The following is a 22,809-nucleotide window of genomic DNA, read 5'->3' as shown; positions in this document are numbered from 1 at the left end:
TCACAATCTCTGTTTAATTCTCAGTCCTATTTAGAGCATCCATGTATAATTCCTCATGGTCTGTTAGCCTATAAACTAAAAGAAAGTCACCTGCCTCCAATCATCCTGTTATAAATTGTAGAGCACAAATAAGATTGCTCCATATATATTTTTCTCCCCTCCCTTTTAAACCATCTATTTGAAAAGAGGTGAATGGGAAAGACACAGCAGCCTCTGGTTCATCGCAATCATCAAATCCTGCAGATCAGTAATTGCAAAGACTCCCTTCACTGGTACTGGAGTGAGTCCCTAGGTTATCCCATATGGCAGTTGCTATTATTGCTGCTTGGGGGTGGCCAGGTGGGGTAAGTGGGAACCTCTCTCCTGAATCCTTGCCCTTTTCTCTCCATGACCCCAAATTTTGTCCTGTGGGCGGTTCTTCCTGTCCATTCTTCTGGGTGGCCACATCTGAAGTAGGCTTTGGAGAGTGTGCTCCACTTGGGGCTGGCTGCTTAGTTTTCAAAAGGGATTTCTGTGCTGCAGACTTGGGAGTTGTTGGGCAAGTAACCACACAGCAAATGTTTCCGCTAGATATTTTTTAAGGCTGAAGACTGATCTTTTATCAAAAAGGCATAGAAACAGATTATCTCCTAAAGCCTCCAAAAAGGAACAGAGTCCTGCCAACACTTTGATTTTAGCCCAGCAAGACCCATTTCAGTCTTCTGACCTCCAGAACTCTAATTTTGGAGGTTACCTTTAATTTTTTGAGTAACATATTTAACATATGTAACAATATAACAATTTAACATATAATTTTTTTCAACCTATGTCTGAAGTTATTCGGTAGTTCTATCATAGTCCAGAACAGAACCTTAGCACAAGCTATTTCTATCTATTCTAGCATCATTATCACGTTGGCTTTTACATACATGTTTACTGCCTCATGGTTGCCATATGGTTGCCATAACTCCATTTAGTACCAAGTTTACATTCAAGGCAGAAAAAAGGAGGGGGGGAGGTGAAGTGAAAGTTTATATCTATCCTATTTATTTATTTATTTATTTTTATCCTATTTATTAAGAAAGCAAAACTTTTCTCATAAGCTACTAGCAGAATTCCAACTAGCTTGCATTGGCCAGAACCAAGTCTCTAGTTGCAAAGGAAGCTAGGAAAACTAAGGCAACACAGTATTTGCTAGTAGATCAGGATTCCATTCCCACTTTACAAAACTTGATAATGGTTTATAAGAGGGAACCAAATGCATCCCTTCTAATTATGATCTGGAGCAAGTCACTTTCCTCTGTTGTAAAACTAGCACATTATATTAGATCATCTTTGTTGGTGATGAAGGCCTGGGACAAAATAATAATAGAAGAATGGAAAGTATTTGAGAACTAGTTAAAGAAAAATTTAACAGTTTTGAGACTGAATGAGCTCAGGCTTTTCAACAGTTTTTTTTTTTTCATTTCTTTCAACATGACCTAGTAAACACCTATATCTCAGTTCTAATTTCTTTTACTTGGTTATTCAAAGATTTATGTGGGATCATCACTGCTCTACCACCAACCTGTTTAGAATTAGGTTTTCTCTTCTATGAAAAAAAAGGGGAACTTGGATTCATAGGTCCTTCTTAGCTCTGAAATTTCTTGATTCTTTTTTAACAAGCCAATTCAGCCATCATTCATTTAATGCCTTTTATAACTAAGGCATTCTTCAAGATGCTGTGGGAATATAGAGATGAGTAAAATGTGTTCCTTGACCCCAGGGAATTCACAGTATAATAGGTGTGACATTTGGGTTTATCATCATCATCATCATTATCATCACCATCAGGCCTGCTTTTCTTCAGGCCTGCTTGCTTCCAAACATTGTTGTAGCCTAGTACAGAGATAGTTTGTAACTTTACGCTAGGTATTTCCTTTCCTGGTTCCATGTAATTGGGATTGTTTCTTTTCTTTTTTTTTTCTTTTATTTATTTTACTTTTGGCTGCGTTGGGTTTTCATTGCTGCACACGGGCTTCTCTCTGGTTGCAGCGAGCGGGGGCTACTCTTCGTTGCCGTGTGCAGGCTTCTCATTGCAGTGGCTTCTCTTGTTGTGGAGCACGGGCTCTAGGCGCACGGGCTTCTGTAGTTGTGGCGCACGGCATGTGGGATCTTCCCGGACCAGGGCTCGAACCCATGTCCCCTGCATTGGCAGGAGGATTCTTAACTACTGCGCCACCAGGGAAGCCCTGGGATTGTTTCTTGAAGAAGGGAGACAGCATACAGAAAAAAGATTGAATGGCAGGATTAGCTTCCTTTTGGAAGGATCCATGAAAATGAGGTGGAGCTGGAGATACACTAGCTTGCTAGTCAGAACTCCATAATAGCTTCCCTAGCTCCTGAGATCAAACATTTCTTTTTGACTTGAGTGAAGAAGAGGCATTTAAAAAAAAAAAGAAAGAAACTAGTACAAGTGCTCACTATTGAAGAATTAAATCACTGAACTGGCCATGAGGAAGGCTTAACCAGATTTGACTAATACACTTTAATCTCATTACTCTTGGGCTAGAATTTAGAACAATAAAGGTTGTAAAGTAAGCTTGGCCTAGAAAGATCCCTTCTAGCTTTTTGACCCCACAAGTGAATATACATGGTATGTAATATTTACTCATTTCTATACATTCTATTCTACTTATTCTTCTTTGACCCTCCAGATCCACTTTCTACCCTTTTCCACCCTGCTCTCTACCTCAGTGGGTGACCTTTATGGACCATATCAGTGGTACCTCTTCCACCTTTCCAGTTGGGTTCATCCAACAGGAGGCCCTACCAGGAGATGTAAGGTCAAGAGCAGAGAAATATCAGGTATTTACTTTCCAGGTTCTCTCCACTGTGTGCCTCTACTGAAGGCTACAGCCTAGGCAAGGGGTCTTCTCTTACAGTTACAGATTTCTCTGAGTTTTAGTAACTGATTGCTCTCTTTGTCCCTTCAACCTTGCCCTACAGTGCTTCATCACCCTTTATTAGTTTCTCTTAACCCTGCCCACACGCTCGTAAATCACTGCTCTATTAAATTCTCTCTTTTCATATACAAATCAATTTTCACTGCAAAGTAAAGGAGCTGTTACAGTGGAGGATTACTGAACTGAATGTCAGTATTATGACATAGTATGAGTGTGTTTCGTGTTTGGTAATTGCAATCATTGTTGCTTTTGTTGTGGACATCCATTTACAATGCTTGGTGTCAGTTTATCTCTTGTAAAAATAAAATACAGTGTGTGTGAAAAAAAAAATCTCTCTTTTCCTCATTGAGTGTGGCATCTCTTTCTTGCTGCGTTCTGACTGGCACATCTTCCCAGAGAATTCCAAAAGAGTATCACTGCTTCTAAGGACTACTAGTTCCCTCACATCCCACACACCACACATACTATAATTTTTGTTATAAATTTATTTATTTTATTTACTTTGGGCTGCGTTGAGTCTTTGTTGCTGCGCGGGCTTTCTCTAGTTGCAGCGCGCGGGGGCTACTCTTCGTTACCGTGCACGGGCTTCTCATTGCGGTGTCTTCTCTTGTTGCAGAGCACGGGCTCTAGGCACGTGGGCTCAGTAGTTGTGGCTCGCGGGCTCTAGAGCGCAGGCCCAGTAGTTGTGGCGCACGGGCTTAGTTGCTCTGCGGCATGTGGGATCTTCCTGGACCAGGGCTTGAACCCATGTTCCCTGCATTGGCAGGCGGATTCTTAACCACTGCGCCATCAGGGAAGCCCATACTTTCTAATTTGAGCTGATGCTTATAAAGCATTTGTCTCAGGGGCTGGCACATATTACTATATGCTCAATAATTGTTGGCTCTTTCCCATTTCTCTTGTCCTCATCCTAACACTCTATTTGAGGTAGATAGTATTATTCCTATTTTTTTCAACAGGTCCTATTGAGTTTAAGTAACTGTTGCCCAAAATGTCACACTTGGGTCTCAAATGACAGTGTTGAGTCTCAAGCCTAGATCTGTCACATTGCATGTTACCATGCCACTTCTTACTACATCATGATGGAGTTTTATTTATATTTGTAACACTCATTACTACCTACTACAGTGGCCCCCACATAGTAGTTGCATTAAAAATATGTGTTAAAGGAATTCCCTGGCAGTCCAGTGGTTAGGACTCTGTGCTTTCACTGCTGAGGGCCCAGGTTCAATCCCTGGTCAGATCCCACAAGCCATGCAGCTAAAAAATGTATATATATGTGTGTTGATTAATGGAATGAATAAATTATGTCATCACTTATACATTTATTTAGTTGCTGTATAAGTTGTAGGAAAAAATAAACAGTATGATTATTAATTTTGAGCCCCATTAGCTCCATAAAAATTGATTTTTGATATTAAAAAAAATACTTCCACTCATATTAATGTTATTGTGTTTTGCTGAAGTCCAGTCCTTCACATGGACTTTATATTTCCATTTCACCTCCAGTAATTTCCAGAAAGAAATCGCAAAGATTTGTTTGCAAAGACAAATACATTTTACAAAGCACAAAATAAGGCCACTTGTAACAAACAACACACTTTAAAGTCATGGCGAGAACTGTTTATTTTTTAAAATATATTTTCAGAAAATGTTGAAAAATAGCCTATGGCAAACTACAGTGTAGCCTTCAGATGGTTTTATTTTTTAATCAGGTGTGTCTCATTAGGATTATAATTTTCTAAATTCCAAACTCCATCCTGAGTCCAAATGAATAGCTATACTGCACAATAAAGTCTTAATTCTATGGTTTTTATTTTTTAAACTAAAGTTTAAATTTTTCTTGATTATACAGTTAATAAATATATATTATAGCAACAATGAAAACAGAAGTGTATAAATAAATAAGAAACTAAAAATACTCAGATCTCCACTGCCCAAAAATGATATTAACATTTGGATGTCTTTGTAGCCAGTATTTTGTCTATACATACTTGAGATGAACTTTTTATTTTGGCCAGTATCTGATCATCCTGGCAGTGTGTACATGATCCTTTGCTTAATGTTCCAGCCCTGGACTTTGAATCTTGAGGGAATGTACAAAAAAACAACACAGAATAGGTACGAGGTGGCTTCAGCTCAGTAAAAAGTGTGTCAGTCTAGCAAGGATCAACGGTTAAGGGTGGAGTTCAGCCAAGTGACAGCAATTATCTAGTGGCAACAATGCTGGTGAAAGCTTCCTAGGCAGTTTCTCTCTGCAACATGATCCTGACTCTACTTTGCCTCCTTTGGTTCTTCTGCCTGTTTTCTAAATTCAGTTCTCAAGCCTTTTAGTCAATTTTGTGTGTTCACTGATACCTCACAGTATATTTTCTTACTTTCAGTGTCAACTTGAGTCCTCTTTCTTTTACTCGCAGCTGAGTACATCCTAAATGATATATTAGGGTGAATTCACCAATGTTAGACCACTGTTGACCTATAAAAACTGCAATTTTAGGTGGTTCAGTCTAACAGAATTTGGTTAACAGGAAGTGCAGTGCTTTAAATATGAAACTGACTGATTCAAGGAGGGAATGCCTCACTTTTCTGGACTTTAATAGGTCTTTCTTATTTAGCCATCACAAAATAGTTGGTTTAACCGTTGTCTCTGAAGTGGAGTATACAAATCTGTTCATTGGGATATAGAAAGATATTAGATCATGTACTGTTATAATTTTTATTTAAAAAATTGAAAACTTCAGCTGAACTAATATTTAATATGTGAATTGACACTAGTGTCCTCACTCAATTCATATGTCAAATGGCTTTATGTCACTAACGTATGTAGAAGGTATGAATCAAGGTTTCCTGGGGCCCAATATGTCTATATTTGGGGAACTTTCTTAAAGAAAAAGAACAAAATGATTATGAACACAAAATAAGGTATGAAAGCAAATTGTTATTTAGAAGAAGAAAAGAAAAAGGAATTTCAAGTTCATGTGATTTTCTCAAAAAGAGGAAAAAATGTATGGTGAGTTGATAATTTTATATGCCTCATTATTTAGTGTATTCCTGTCAGTAGAGACTTTCATTTTGACTAGCCATTAATGAGAACCAGATCTTCCACTTAAAATTTTGCATGTCTCTTTAGATTAATTTTCTAAAGAATAGTATATAATTCCATACCTTTCAAACTTTGTTTCTCCTCCACTACCCACATACCTCCAGAGCCTAGCACGGTTGGACACTCCCAGATCACAGTATGACATCTGGCCTTGTGTCTTCGTACCACAGAAGTTGGGTGAGTTGGCACAGTAGCAATAAAAATATTTCTAGAGGGCTTCCCTGGTGGAGCAGTGGTTGAGAGTCCGCATAACGATGCAGGGGATGCGTGTTCGTGCCCCGGTCCGGGAGGATCCCACGTGCCGCGGAGCGGCTGGGCCCGTGAGCCATGGACGCTGAGCCTGCGCGTCCGGAGCCTGTGCTCCGCAACAGGAGAGGCCACAACAGTGAGTGGCCCGCGTATCGCAAAAAAAAAAAAAAAAAAAAAATTTCTAGAAAGCATTCCTATATCAGGATGGCTAGCAATAACTTACACATAAATATTTTCTTTTAACCCCAAACTAAATGTACCCCATCATTCAATTTCCACTTAGACTCAATAAGATGCCCACTGCCATTCCAACCCCCATCCAGCATGAGGGGGCATTGTATGACAGAGGAAAGTGGAGTGGAAAGGAATAGTGGTCTCAAATTGTGGAAAGGGCCCATGAAAGTGAGGAACTTTGAATCATTAACTCCTTTTGCTTCCTACATAATCCCTCCTACTGGGGGCAATTCTGAGGAAAGAGGGGAATTTCCTCCTCAACACAGAGGATTCTAAAAAGATTCCCTCACACAGGCACTTAATACATTTCACTTACAGTGTATTTCAATACGTGGCAGTTTATGAGAGCCCAGTTATACAGACTTACAGATTATATTCTCTAGCTTTAACCAAACTAACCATAATGAAATGTCCAATCGTCTTAAAAACAATCCTGAGAAACCATGGTTCACAGTTAATACTAATAATGAAAGTACACGTGAAAGCAGGAAAATGGCAGAACCAACATTATCTACTTCCAATACGAACCCTTGTCAGGTACATATAGATGAAAACAATGATGATGCAATCAGATTTGACAAGCGTAAACCCCAAAATTTCAAGAAGATTTGAAATACGGATTAACATCCACTAATGATAATACTAGGCCATTATGATTAGCAAGACATTTTACTTTTTTTTTTTTTTTTTTTTGCGGTACGCAGGCCTCTCGCTGTTGTGACCTCTCCCGTTGCGGACTCTCAACCACTGTGCCACCAGGGAAGCCCAGCAAGACATTTTAAAATTTTATTTACTTCATCCTCTAAAATTGTATATTTGTATATATGTTCATGGTATAAAAATGTTAATATAAAATGTCTCAATGAAATAATATTTACATTTTCATATACTATGGCTGTATGTTTTTAAATGTTATACTGATAGGGGTAAGTATTTTTAAAAGTTTGGGGACCACAGCACTAAACTATGGCCTGTAGTATGTTAGAACCAAAATCATGTTCCTGCAGAGGTTATGGCATTGACTTATTTGGAGTAAGTCAGAATGATAGCATGTGTTAAATATTTATGGATTTGGATTTTCCTTCCCCAACCATCGGGCTTTTGTCTATGTGTTGTCATTCAATAGGTGGAATGTGTTAGACAACCTTTGGGGTGTCCGCTTAGTTCAAAGCAACCATCTTTCACTGACAATTCTCCATGCTTTCCTAACTCACACGAGTAGAATTTGCAAGCCAAGTTGTTACTCTGTGACCCTACTGCCTTAGACAAGCTTGATTGGACTAGGAGTAGACTTCTATTAAAACTGAGCTAATCAGTTGCTTTCTCCTTAGATTTTGTAATCAAAACTAAGACAGGTGGCCATGTTCTTGAATAATGGTTATTTGAACTCTGGAGCTGAGGTTGCCATTGTTGCAAGGCCATGTACATGGAAAAGGAGAGCAAGTTCCTCTATACAGAGAAAAAGCAAATGTACAATAGGGAACCTTAGAACATTACTTACCTCCCTTCCAATCTCTTTGCTACTCTTCTTAAATATTTTAATTTATATTATTTATACTATTGGATTGATGTGATTGTGGAAAGGGGGCCATAGCCAAAGCATGTAGGCAGCCTATAGGCGATGGATAAAACAAGAAAAGGGATTCTCCTCTAGAGCCTCCTAGAATCCAGCCCTGCCAACACCTTGACTTTAGCCCAGTGAGATCCATTTTAGACTTCTGATCTCCAAAACTGTAAGATAATAAATTTGTATTGCTTCAAGTCACTCAATTTATGGTAGTTTGTTACAGCAGCAATAGGAAACTAATGCAGGTGAGCTAGAAGGAAACTCCTCTGCAATATTTCATATACTATTGTCAAATTTCTCCCAAGGCACCTTGAACCTTCAATTCTATGTAGATCTGAACAACAGAATTTCAGAACTAAGAGGGACCTTCATGGAGGACTTGAGGAAAAGGACTTGTCTAAGGTTACTTGACTAGTCAATTGTAAAGCCAGGACAAGAACCCAAGTCTCCTGTCTTTCATCTATGTACATTAACAGCTGTAAGATGTCTAACAAAGAGACTGTTATGCAGAAAGTACTCAATAAGCGAAAAAGTTTGTCATTGTTGTCATAATTATTATGCATTTTCCTTTGTAACCCACTACAGTGTTTCATTTTGTGGCCAAATAAGGAGGTACCCTGCAACAACATTTTAAAATCATCAGAAAGTTGGGGAAGTGCGAGGTACAAACTATTGGGTGTAAGATAGGCTCAAGGATGTATTGTACAACACAGGGAATATAGCTAATATTTTGTAATAACCGTAAATGGAAAGTAACCTTTAAAAACTGTATATGGGAATTCCCTGGTGGTCCAGTGTGTAGGACTCACGCTTTCACTGCCACGGGCATGGGTTCAATCCCTGGTCTGGGAACTAAGATCCCACAAGTTGTGTGGCATGGCCATAAAAACAAAAATTAAAATGAAAAGCTATAAAAATTACTTTTAAAAATAAAATAAAATAATCAAAAAGCTAACCAGGAAGTGAGTAAGGAATTATCTGGCCAAGAAGCAGAAGGGGATAGTGTCTATACATTCAGAGTGCTTTTGTCCTGGGGGGCATTTTTAGATTCAAAAGAGATGGCTGAGAGTTTTAACTCCACTTTTGACATCTAGGGAAACAAAATATGGAGTCTAGGACCTGTCAAAAGTATAATTCTGAACCTGTCAAAAGTGGTGATTTTGGTAAACCATATTTTGGGCTGGTCTTCACAAGGACAGTACCCTGAGAAGTAAGGGCAAACCAAACTAAAGCAATCTCCCCAAGATTCCCAATCATCTGGGTTTGTTGGTATCACCAGGTGCATGCCAGAAGAAAATGAAAATCCTCTATGGAAAAAAAATCATCATATGTCCCACATTATTTCTTCAAGTGATTCAGTTATGATATCCAGAGAGATAAAACCTAAGATCGACAGTTTTGGCAGAAAAAAAAAAAAAAGAAAAAAAAAAGATGTCATTAAAATGATCCTAACAGATTTTAAAAAGAATGAAATAGAAATTTTAGAACCTAAAATTTAAAAAAAAAGCTAAAAATCAAAATTAACAGCTCAACAGATGAATCTAACACTATAGGAGAGAGAATTAGTAACCCAGAAAATAAACCAGAAAAAAAGCTATTCAAAATGAAGCATGGGGGGCTTCCCTGGTGGCACAGTGTTTAAGAGTCCGCCTGCCGATGCAGGGGACACGGGTTTGTGCCCCGGTCTGGGAAGATCCCACATGCCGCGGAGCGGCTGGGCCCGTGAGCCATGGCCGCTGAGCCTGCGCGTCCGGAGCCTGTGCTCCGCAACGGGAGAAGTCACAACAGCGAGAGGCCTGCGTACCGCAAAAAAAAAAAAAAAAAAAAAAAAAAAAAGCAGCATGGGGGAGATAAAGGCATGGAAAATTAAAAAGAGAAGGTAAGAGAAATAGTGGATAGAAAAGATCTAACAAACATTTCATTGGAATTATAGGAGAGAAGATTCTTGAGTGGGGCAGAAGCAATGTTTGAAGAGATAGTGTCTGAGAATTTTCCAGAACTCATGAAAGGCACCAATCAATATATTCAAGAGGCCCAATGAATTCCAAGCATCATAAATAAAAAGAAATCCACTTCCAATAACTTTAAATCTCATATTTAAAGCATTTGTTATAATAAATCCCACTTATTCATTCATTAAAAAAAGAAAGAAAGAAAGAAAGAAATACACTTCCAGACATACACAGTAAAAGAGCAGAAAACCAAAGTGTAAGAGAAAAAAATCTTAAAAGCAGCCAGAGGGGGAAATCGCCAATGACCTTCAAAAAAACAGTCATGCTAACAGCTGACTTTTCACAGGTAGCAATAGAAGTCAGAATCTTGGAGTGATTTTTAAGCGTACTGAAAGAACAAAAACTGCTTTTACCCCACTTCTCCTCTGACTCTTGCCTTGCTCTTTCACTTATAGGACTCTCGTGATTCCTTTGGACCCACCAGGAAATCCAGGATTATCTCCCTATCTCAAGATTCCTAACTTAATCATATCTGCAAAGTCTGTTTTAGAATGTAAGGTAACACATTCACAGATTCCAGGGATTGGGATGTAGAACTCTGATGGGCCATTATTGCACCTACCACATTACCAATCTAAAAAATGCTCTTGCCCTTTATCATGAGTGGCTCTTTTTTTCTATGAAGCCCCATAGGAAAAAGGAAATCAGTGTTTCCAAGAAGCAGAAGCAGATAGGCATTTTTCATACTATGTCATTTAAACCACTATCAACCTTCAACCTTGGTGAGGTAAATATTATTACCCCAATTTTAAAGATTCTGAAATTGAACATGAGAGAGGATAGGTAACTTGAAGGAGGTCATCTAGCTGGTAAAGTGTCTGACTAGAAATTTGTATCCAGGTCACCAGACTGGTCTCTAAGACTCCAACCAAGCTTTTCTACCATATTAAGCACAGTTATCACTTAGCTTATCATTGTATGAATAATTTCTGGGCAGTATGTATCTTATGAAACACACTCTAACTTGGTGGTTTTAAAAAAGGTGAAAAAGAAATAAAGAATGGGAGAAGGTTTCAAACTGGAGAGACACCTTTGAATAAAGTGTGGTAGTCCCCACTTACCTGAGGGGATATGTTCCAAGACCCCAGTGGATGCCTGAAACTGCAGATAGTACTGACCCCTACGTATACAATGTTTTTTCCTGGACTAATAGGTATTAACACACATATGTGGAATTTAGAGAAATGGTATAGATAAACCTATTTACAAAGCGAAATAGACAACAGACGCAGAGAACAAACGTACGGACACCAAGTGGGGAGGGGTGGTTGGATGGATTGGGAGATTCGGATTGACGTATGTACACTACTATGTGTGAAGTAGATGGCTGGTGAGTGCCTACTGTACAGCACAGGGGGAAAAAAAGGTACAATCTGTCTGCAGGACATATATTAAGTTAACCTTAAAAATGCATTCCAATATACTTTAGATGCAGACAAATACTGTTTGATTCCACTTATACGAGGTACCTAGAATAGTCAAATTCATAGAGTCAGAAACTGCATTGGTAGATGCCAGGGGGTAGGGGCGTGGGGAGGGGGAATGGGGAGTTAGTGTTTAAAGGGGACAGAGTTTCAGTTTAGGAAGGTGAAAAATTCGGGAGATGGATGATGGTGAGAATTGCACAACAATTTGAGTGCTACTGAACTGTACAGTTAAATATGGTTAAAATGGTATGTTTTATATTATGTGACTTTTACCACAATAAAAAAACATTAAAAAAAAAGTGCTAGACAAAAAGATGATTCATTTCCAGGGCTGGTTGGAGTGGGATGGCTAAAGATTGCTTGACACTACTAAGAACGGTAGCAACTTAAAACTTAGAAATTGTCTATTTCCAGAATTTTCCATTTAATATTTTTGGATTGCAGTTGACCCCAGGTAACTGAAAACCTCTTTAATGGAGGACTGCTATATTGGTGGCAAAAGCTTTCTTTATTAACCACGTGACTCCGGTTAAACCACTTTGGTTCTTTTTTTATTTTATTTATTTATTATTATTATTATTTTGCGGTTCGCGGGCCTCTCACTGTTGTGGCCTCTCCCTTTGCGGAGCACAGGCTCCGGACGCGCAGGCTCAGCGGCCATGGCTCACGTGTCTAGTCGCTCCGCGGCATGTGGGATCTTCCCAGACCGGGGCACGAACCCGTGTCCCCTGCATCGGCAGGCGGACTCTCAACCACTGCGCCACCAGGGAAGCCCCGGTTCTTTTTTTAAAAAATAAATTTATTTATTTGATTTATTTCTTTTTGGCTGCGTTGGGTCTTCGTTGCTGTGCACGGGTTTTCTCTAGTTGCGAAGAGCAGGTCTACTTTTTGTCACGGTACTCGGGCTTCTTGCGGTGGTGGAGCACAGACTCTAGGCACACTGGCCTCAGTAGTTGTGGCACACGGGCTCAGTAGTTGCGGCTCACAGGCTCTAGAGCGCAGGCTCAGTAGTTGTGGCGCACGGGCGTAATTGCTCCGCAGCATGTGGGATTTTCCCGGACCAGGGCTCCAACCCAGCTCCCTTGCATTGGCAGGCGGATACCCAACCACCATGCCACTAGGAAAAACCGATTCTTTAGGTCTCTGTTCCCTTTCTCAACTGGAAAAGATGTTTGGATTTAATGACACCTTTTCCAGTTTTCTGACATTCTATGAGTCTAAGAGTGAAGCCCTTGCCTGAAGATACCTCCACCTTATAGGGTGGGTCCGAGGGGGACCGCATTCAAGTTAGAGGCATTTAAACTATCCCAGAGAAAACCAACTGCAGCTCAAAGGAGGAAACAAATGAAGAGAGATGAAAGGTTGGGGGTGGGGGGAGGTGGGACGCGGAGGAGAGGAAAGAAGACGATGCCGATGATACAGATGAAAAGATAAACAGCATGCAAATGACACAAGTAGCATGCAAATAACTAAAGATAATCATCAACGGGTAACTAGCGTTTACAAGGCAAACGAAATTCTGCTGGTCTCTGAGGTTGCAGGGGTGAGACATCCTCTCTGGGCGCTCACAGAAAGCGGAGCTACACTTTGTATTTCATCGTGACATAAAACTTCCACCTCTCTAAAAGCCCTGGCTGTGAGAAATGTAAGAAAAACCGAGAAATGAAAATATCACAAAACGCTTGAGTCTACCAGGGACAACGTGAAACCACAGTCTCTGGAAATGACTGGGACCACCCCCGCCCCTCCCCGCCCCGCCCCCCAAGCCTAATCCAGACACACAAAAGAAACCGCTTGTGCCCTCCGAGGTGCAATTTTGATTCTCCGCCTGCGGAACTGGCGGCAGCGGAGCAGACGCACGCCCCCTGCCGCCCCCGCCTCAGCCCTCGGAAGTGACGCAGCGCGCCCCGCCCCCGCCGCTAGATCCGCTGCTGCTGCCGCGGCGGGCGGGCCTGCAGGAGGTAGCGGCGGCGGCCGAGGCCGAGGGAAGATGGCGGACGGTGTGGACCACATAGACATTTACGCGGATGTGGGCGAAGAGTTCAACCAGGTACGTGAGGGCCCTGGGCCCACGCCGCCGAAGTAGGCGGTGCTGCGGCCGGGATGCGGACCCGGGGCCCACCGTGGGCCGCGAGCCGCCGCGGCTGCAGCCCGTGCGCCCTTGGCGCCTGTGGGCCGCGCCGCCCGACCCAGGCGCGGCGCCCCCTCACCCCTCGTTCTAGCACGTCGTCTTGCGGGCGGCAGGCGCCGCCACCCGCCGCGGGTCCCCGGGCGCGGACGCGGGCCGCCGTGCAGCCGCCGCCGACCCCTCCCTCTCCGCTGCCTCGCTCCCCATTGTTGGCGGCGGCCGGCGGGCGCTTCCCGCCGTGTTAGGCCTGGGCGGAGGGGCGGCTTGTACGCGGGGGGAGAACGGGCCGCCCCTGCGCCCCCTCCCCGGCCGCCGGGGCGAGGAGGAAGCCTGGCGGGGCGCGCGCCGGCCGCCGTCTCGCCCCCGGCCCTGCCGCTCGGGCTCCGATTCTTCCGGTCGCTCCATTTTGTCTCTGTCGGCGCACGGTCGCCTCATGGAAGGCCGCATTCACGGCCCTTTGTATCCCGCGCGCTCTGCTTCCTGCGCTCTCCTGCTCGTGTTTGCGACAGGTTTCGGCGTGGCGCCTTCTTCCTCCTCCCCTCACACTCCGGGAAGGCGGCTTCGTGGCGGGCAAGTTTGCAACAAGTCCTTTGACTTTCGGACCCATGGCTCGTGTTTAAAAAGTCGGTTCGCTGCCTCCCTGCCTCGGTGGCCCAGGGCTTGTAGTGCCTTTGAGGCCCAGTCGTTCGTGCTTGGCCTTTGTGATGAAAATACCTGTGAAGATAGGTGGCCCGGGCGAAAAGGAAGACTTGGACGCCCGAGGGCTGGATGGAACAAAAAAAGGCGGTAGCTCACCAAGAGATAAGAGGTGTGATGAAAGAATCTCACCCGAAATTCACGTGGTGTTGGTTTTAAAATAAAGGATTGTAGCTATGACCCGATTTCCGAAAGCAAAATGTTTACTGTCCTCCGAGGGGTTTTGAAAGGCTGGAGAAAGTGAGAATGCAAGGTTTTTCCGGTATCTCACTGGCCACAGTAGCCTAGAAGGACTAGCTGTGGAGCTATGATGTCTGATGTTGGGCATCCTTGCGAAGGGTTACTAGAGTAGTGACGTTTAAGCTGTAAGCCTACTGCTCACATCTCTACTCCCTTTTATGTAGTAACACATTTAAAAAATTAAATTGTGCGTAATTGCAGTGCACCTAATCGCTTTATCTCTTATATTTTCCAGGTCCATATGAGAAGCTTAGTAAAATTCTGGTTAATGTGTTTTTGTGGGTTTTTCCCCCTTCCATTAAGGATCTTATTTCTGACTAGGGGCTAAAGATTTTATTTTAAATAGGGAAAGCTAGAAATCTTTTCTGGTTTTTTTGAGGGATGATTGTGCCCCTGGTTTAAATATTAGAAAAAAAATGCAATTAGCTTTAAATGTTTCCTACTCAGATAAAGACTGAATATTTAAATGTAACCCACTGTAATCAAACATTAAGTTTAAAAATTTTTCTTTTTTGTTGTGTTTATATTTTGGATATATGATGCCTGAGTTGTGTCAATGACAGTTTAGAAAATTACCTTGAGTGCTAAACAGAGTCAGATTCTAATCCTTTTTTAAGGTCAGTAGACAAAGACTTCTCAGGAAATTTCTTTTCCTTTTATTTATCAAATAAGTGTAACATTCCATCGAAAAGGGGTCCGTATCTGGAAGTAAAGGAAGAGTTAAATGTTCAAGACAGTCTTCATTAGCTTTCTTACAAGAAAATATATGTGCTTTGTCTTTCTACCCACAATAAAGGAAGAATTGGGCTACAATTTAGAAGTTGAGCTTTCTTCAGAACCTTTTAATTAAATATTTTTTAGGCTTTTGCCTGTTTAATTTGGGATGGGCATTTCTCTCACCTGTATAGCTGGATGTAGTGATACTTGCTTATCCCTGTGCAGCAACTAGTGCTGACTGAGCAGGAGGTAAGAAGAGGTTAAAATTCTGTGACCCTGATGAGGAACTGCTTTAAAGGGTTCTTTTAAAAATGTAACTTTTTGTTGATTTGTACATATAGTATTATATTTCACACATAGTTGCATGATTTTTACTAGAAAGATATTTATACTTTTGAATCGGTTAATGGGATTAAAGAGACTTTGTTTTTGTTATTATTTTGCATATCACTGGCCTTTGTAATCTGCTTGCTGTGGTAATTCCTGTTTAAAATATGGCCACATAAGGATAGTTGGTGGGTTTTAAGGTTCATCCTTCATTTTTAATAATGTTACTATCATTGAAATATTTATCTGAAATTTTATCAGAATTAGAGGCAACTACAAAATTATTATTGATTGTTTTATTTTGCACTCTTACTTTGCACTGACATTACTTCTGCTGGTTGCTGTAGTAAACTATGACTTTTTTTTGGCTGTGTTGGGTCTTCGTTGCTGCACACAGGCTTTCTCTAGTTACGGTGAGCGTGGCTTCTCTTGTGGAGCACAGGCTCTAGAGCGCAGGCTCAGTAGTTGCGGCACTCTAGAGCGCAGGCTCAGTAGTTGTGGCGCACGGGCTTAGCTGCTCCGCGGCATGTGGGATCTTCCTGGACCAGGGCTCGATCCCGTGTCCCCTGCACTGGCAGGCGGATTCTTAACCACTGCGCCACCAGGGAAGTCCCAACTATGACTCTTTATTTTGTTGTAGTTGAGTAAAATGTTTTGCTAAGTATAACGGATCATGACTTTGGCTTCTAAACTGCTGTAAACATTTGAAAAAAATCTTTGTTCTTCAATGTGAGCTGTAGTTTTAATTGCACAGTATGCTTTGAAATTCTTTGTAATACATGTATTTTTCATTTTTTAAAATTTTAAATGGTCATACTTTTATGATGCTTTTTTTCCATGTGTGTTTTGGTATAGAACAGTATAATAAACCTATTTCAAAATATGAGATATTCTGCTGTCTTAGAAGAAACTTTCATTTGGATATGGTGTGAGAAAAAGTTAGTGAAACTATAGAATAGTTCCTTTCTTCACCAGATGAATTAAGAATGGAGAATGAAGAATGAAATTGGAGAAAGGGAGAAGGCACAAGGGACCCAACTATTCCTTATAGCTGCTCTTTTAGTTCTTAAGTTGAAGGTCTTTGCATGTAACCAACCAAATTGAGAACAGTTGCTCCAGTGGAAGAATTTGAACTTCCAAACCTCTACCTTGGATTTGGAGTTGAGAAGAAAGTGGGTGGTTTCAGCCTCTATAGTGTGTATCAATTCAGTTTGAACTGGGATTTGTACTTGAAGGTAGTAGTTACTAGCCTAATATTTAATAATTATAGATTTTTATTTTGACCAAAACTAAATTAAATTTTTTAACTCAATTGTTTAATATATCTTGAGTATTTGTTATACGCCAACAAGGAAGGATACAAAGTTTAGATAGTCTGTCCTTAGAGTGCACTGTAGTGGGATTGGGAGACAAATACATAAATATAACACTGACAGGTCATGTGTTATAGAAACCACTCCTTTATGTGTATCTTTATCTGTAGAATTTTTGTTGGCAGAGGAGAGGAAAGTCAGATTCTATGAACTTCAGGAAAGCTTATGCTGGGTGCGTTGAAATAGTGTGTATTTTGCTTGTTTGGGGAGCAAAAGCTCTTAATGTGGCATTTAGTTATTGATGTACCTGGTGGTAGGTCACTGATAGCAGTGCTCACTTAGTAATCTGACCATCCAACTTTAAAATGAAAATGTATATAGGTAGTGGGAAAAAATTCATTTGGAAGCTAGAGACCTAGACATGCTTATAACTCTACTTGCTTTTATATCATGAGTCGTTATAGTTTATATTTAGTTATTGTGTATCTACTATAGCCAGTGTCTAGCTAATTTTGGAAAATAAGTTTATTAGGCAATTATCAGTGAAATCTTATTTCTGATAAATTTATGTTGAATAGAGAACCCTCTAAGATAAGGCTTGTAAGGTGGAAACTGAGGTGGGTAGAGATTGATTCAGAAACTTGGATAGAAGAAATGTTTAGGGGAGCTGGAACTCTTCTTACTCAGTTCTGTTATTTATGAGTAGTTCATTCAGTTGCCCACTTTGTGGTTTATGTGGCATATTTTTAGTACCAAGTTGGCTTCCTTACCATTAGTTGAGCTTTTTACAGGGATTACAAACTAATTTTAATATCTACTTGAAACAGACAAAATCAGAAAGTGAAGTATTTTAAAAAGATAAATATGTATTAGATTATTTGCTGTTGGATTTTATGTGCTGGTATATTATATTCTCTTCCATGGTATAGAATACATTTTGTAAATGCAAAATAAAACCTTTCCCCCTGCTATATTTCTCTAAATGGAAATGACTATTAAATTTCCTTTTTTTTTTTTTACTGCGAAGACTTTGAACAAGTGGCCTTTGCTGTGCCATTAGTGGTAGTATCATAGAATGCAGGAGTGGTATTAATACAATTTTAGGACCACCAAAAGCAGTCTTGGGCCTATCAGGGAGAGTGAAAATATAGTACAACTATACCACAGTCATCCCAATAATGGTATACAGTATATCTGTGACATGAAAATTTTATGGGAGGTGATTAGGGAAAGTATGTCTAAAAAATAATTCTTTGGAGGGAGGGGTTAACGATAATGAAAAAAAGGTTGAGAAACACTGCTTTTAAAAGGAGCTGATTGAATTTTGGTTATTTTACTATCCATCTTAATTTAAGTGTTTTCTCTGACTGGGCAACAGCTACTCATATATCATGAGGAACATAATCTTGAAGTGTACAATCTTGAAAGGATACCTTGCCTTTAAAATGATTATAGTAATTAGAATGTAGGGAATGAAATAACTTAGTGGATTTTTTAACAAACCCTAAGAGCTGTTGCCTACTGGAATTTATATATAATGTACGGCTCTATTGGTGATTAGCTGCTATGAAAAGTAGATAGTTACAATTGGGCAGTATTTGGTATCTAAAATAATTAGAGGGGTAATGTTGATTATTTTTTGTTGTTGTTGTTTTTGAATGCCATTAAAATTTCCTAATGGTAATGATCAAAAAGACTACATAGTAGAACTTGACACTGTGGGCTATCTCTCTTTGACAAAGTTTGTCCAATAGACTTTCAGAGCTCACCTTCTTTATTTGTGACCCATGATATACATTTTCCATAATTTCTGAATGTGCATGTTTTCCCCCTTTTTAGAGTGGGAACAGAAAGTAGGATGTGTTCTGTGTGTGTATATATATATATTTTTTTCCTTAATCTGGAGGATAGGTGTGATATGCTAAAGCTGAAAAGGAAGATTACTGATACTACAGAAGAGTATGTGTTTTGAGTTGCATTTTAGTAATGGTGGCAAATGTATTCAGATTCATTAATATTTTTTCACCAAGTCCAAATGCATACCATTGGGGCTAGAAGTACAGGCTGTGGCCTTGGAACTGAGCGAACCTAACTAGTCCACATGGAGATCAGACCCCAGGACCATGGTCTCAATTAGCATCATACTTCAACCAATTGGAAGCAGTCCAGCTACCAGACAAAATGGCTGATCCTAAATATTGGTAGAATCATATCAGTATGGAAAATTGGTTGGTGTCAACATAGGAATTCGTGGATGGACAAAAATAGTAAGTCATGGTGATTCACCAGGTTAGTGTAGCTGCAATTATGCTTGTAAATGATGTCTACTTATGTGAACATTTTCCTAGATTTACAACTAATGAAAAATCATGTTGTGTTAACCTGTTTCATGAAAGTGTAAATCTAAATACTTTTATTTGAGTGCTGCTATTAATAACCCTTGCATTCTCTTTTACTCTCCCTCAGACCATATAGTGTGATTATAGTCTCTGCTGAGGAGGATGGAAACACAACTCCTTTTGAATAATAGTAATAATAATTCTACTTGATGTACAGAACTGGATTGCCAAAGAGTCTAAAGTGCCCACTACCCCTTGCGGGAAGGTTTTTAGTATCTTAAGTGTGTGGAATCACTGCTGCAGCCATGCCACCTGAAGCTTCAGCTACACTGAAACTTCATAACAAAACTCACCCTTCTTTTTTCTAATTTTTGCTATCACTGCGATTTGATCATGTTGCTTGGTTTTTGAAAACTCAGTTCTCAAAGGTTATTTTGGTATTGCTGTACAAACAAAATTATGGCATTATTCAGTGACTTGTGGTCTTAGTTTCTGCCCATTGCTAATGATGGTTTTGTTCTCTGACTTACCTTGAGATTTTTGTTCCTTGTTAAATGTTACAGACATTCAACCTGGTTAACAATGTTATGTAGAGATTCTGTTACATAATCAGTAAATTGGATAACTTCGTTATGCAGAAGGTTACCTGAAATGACTTTACAAATTTCAGGTCCCTTTGGCTATGCGTTATAAGTGGTATTTCCCCTTCTAGACTTTTTTCTTCTTTTTCTGTTTCTTTTTTAAAAAATCTTTTTCTGGCTTCCTTCTGAATAACAAAACAACAGCCATGTTCCCTTGGGGCCTATAATAAAAATATTTTGTTGATCTGTTCACAGTCATCACAGATATCTTCTCTGTGTCATTCTTTATCCATATAATAGTCCCTAAAACTATTAGCTTTTCCTTATGTGCCATTTGTATTCATCCTTAGTGAATTGTATTAATGGAGATGATATGAGTTATGTCTGAACTCTTTAAGTTTATTGTTTCCTAAGTGTAATTGCCTCTCTTCCCTTATTATCTCAAATATTCTACCTCATAAGAATAAAATAGTTCACATCCATCTAGGTACTTGGCGGTGGAAAGGGAGGAAGATAAAAATAGAACTTTTCCTCTGATACTGGCTAGTCAAGCCTGTGGCCCAGTAACTGTTACCAAAGGCAATTTAAATGGTGTTCAGTGTTCTGCCAGTACCTGCATTTCATTTTTCTTGTGCTTATTTACAGATTGAACCCTATTTTTCCATTTTTCTCCTGTTCACATATTTGCTTTTTTTTCGTTTACCTCTTACTTGCATATCACTTGGGCATGTAAGTGGCATCTACTAGCATTGCTTTAATTCTGCTGCTGACAATGGCAAAGCTTTACTAGATCCTTGTTCGTATCCCTTTTCTCTTGGCTATGTAGATATCTTTTGCCAATTGACTAAGAAGTCAGGTAAGCATTAACTCTTTGTTGACGGAGAATAATGAAACTATTAATAGATACTAATTTGGATAGTTTAACCTGTGTTTTATTTATTGTTTCTCTTTCCCCTGTTCATTTGTTGTGACATACGGAATCATTTACATACCCACATTTCTTTATCCCTTTCCTGTGGCTTAGCTCACTATGCTTTTTCTAAAACTAATAGCTTTCAGAGTTGGGAAGCAAGATACTGAATACCAAAGAAAACAATAGTTGTATTTTTCTGTTAAATATTAAAATATTTGCAATGGCTCTGATTTTTGTGATATTTTTGTGTCAAAAAAATGTAAGCCCATCTATTTGTATTCATGTGTTGTTACTTTTAGAGTATTTTATTTCCATGGAAAGTTTTTTATTATTACTTTATTTTGTCTACATGTTATTCTATTCCTAGAGGAATGTTATTTCCTGTATTATAATAAATATCGGTGGGAAAATAGGATTGATTGTATAGAAATTCGCTTTATAGGCACTGTTCAAGAAGAATACGTCTGTGGCATAAAGTGAAAAGATTTGTACTGAGATCTTTGGCTGTTTCTGTCTTCTACCAAATGTTTAAAACAAAATAGTTGAATGAATTTGCATTCAAATCTGTTTAGTAGTAGTCTGACTATTGTATAATCTAGAGCATTATTTCTGTATCTCAGGAAGCTGAATATGGTGGGCATGATCAGATAGATTTGTATGATGATGTCATCTCTCCATCTGCAAATAATGGAGATGCCCCAGAAGATCGGGATTACATGGATACTCTCCCACCAACTGTTGGTGATGATGTGGGTAAAGGAGCAGCACCAAATGTTGTCTATACATATACTGGAAAGAGAATTGCATTATATATTGGAAATCTAACATGGGTAAGTGACTTAACATATGAATAAAAGCATAGGTGATTGATTTCAAACTGCTTCAGCAGTTGGTTTTCTCCAGTTTTATAAAATAAGAATTTGAAGTTACTAGATTGGTTCTACATGCTTCCTTATGCAACGAGGAGGGAAATACAAGTACCTTTAAAATATCGTAAATTCCAAATCTTCTAGTTCTGAATTTTGTAGACATTCAACTTGTTTTGGTAGAGATTCCAGTTAAATATAGTTCGATTTTATCTTCAAATCAATTCTTTTTATTTTACTACTCCTACACTTCAGCTATCCCAGTTTTACAAAGAAAAATGCTCACATAAAGGTCTCAAACCGAGATTCAGAAGTGCAGGAGAGAAACACAGTACACCTCCTGGTTTTAAGAGTTTTCATTATCTAAATCATACTACAGACGTGTTGAGTTTCATTTTTGCTCATAAATTTGAAATCTGCTTTATGGAAATGCTGCTATGTACATTGTATTTTAATTTGGGTTATTTATGAGACTGTAGGATTATTATTGGTTGGGAGTTTCATTAGCTGGATGTTCAGTGTTATCTATATTTTATTAGTATTAAATCTTAAATATTTACTAAAATAGTTCTATAGAATTTTTGCATCTCTACTTAGAAGCATTTGTTACACATAATTGAAAATTTTTTAGTTGTCTAGAAATCAAAACTTGTTACTGTTCCATTTCCTTAATAGCATTTTATTTTTAAATGTTTACATTTTTAAAAAACTAATTGATCTATCTCCCACTACCCAGTCTGAAGAAATTTTTTTTTTAAGTTTTTTGGGTTTTTTTTTTTTTTTGATATGGACCATTTTTAAAGTCTTTATTGAATTTGTTACAGTATTGCTTCTGTTTTATGTTTTGGTTTTTTGGCTCTGAGGCATGTGGGATCTTAGTTCTCCAACCAGGGATTGAACCCACACCGCCTGCATTGGAAGGCAAAGTTTTAACCACTGGCCCGCCAGGGAAGCCCCTGAGCAATTTTTAAATATTGGAGACAGTAGCAATGTAGTTATGAAGAGTATGGTTGCTAAGTAAGCCTCTGAATCTTAGTTTTTACATACGTTAGTTTTATAACCTTGGAAAAGCTCTTTAACCTCTCTATAACCTCTCTATCCCATGTGTAAAATGGGAGTGATATAGGACTTTTATGTTTTAAGAATTAAAGTTGATATAAAGTACATGGTAGG

At 39.4% G+C, this 22,809-nt stretch overlaps 1 protein-coding gene across 6 annotated transcripts in view; it reads left to right on the top strand.

Moving 5' to 3' along the window:
- Positions 1-13,449: 13,449 nt before the first annotated feature.
- The window catches only part of CPSF6 (cleavage and polyadenylation specific factor 6), a 33,676-nt gene continuing 24,316 nt past the window's right edge, over positions 13,450-22,809 (top strand). For all 6 annotated transcript variants that reach the window (XM_060165418.1, XM_060165417.1, XM_060165415.1 and 3 more), the window contains exons 1-2: positions 13,450-13,566; positions 21,391-21,600. In XM_060165418.1, the coding sequence (XP_060021401.1) occupies positions 13,507-13,566; positions 21,391-21,600 (270 nt within the window). In that variant the 5' untranslated portion in view covers positions 13,450-13,506. The remainder of the gene's footprint in view (positions 13,567-21,390; positions 21,601-22,809) is intronic.

This window comes from Lagenorhynchus albirostris, chromosome 11, assembly GCF_949774975.1.
Source record: "Lagenorhynchus albirostris chromosome 11, mLagAlb1.1, whole genome shotgun sequence".
NCBI lineage: Eukaryota > Metazoa > Chordata > Mammalia > Artiodactyla > Delphinidae > Lagenorhynchus > Lagenorhynchus albirostris.
The sequence above is the reverse complement of the archived record's forward strand: the minus strand, read 5'-3'. Positions and strand labels throughout refer to the sequence as shown.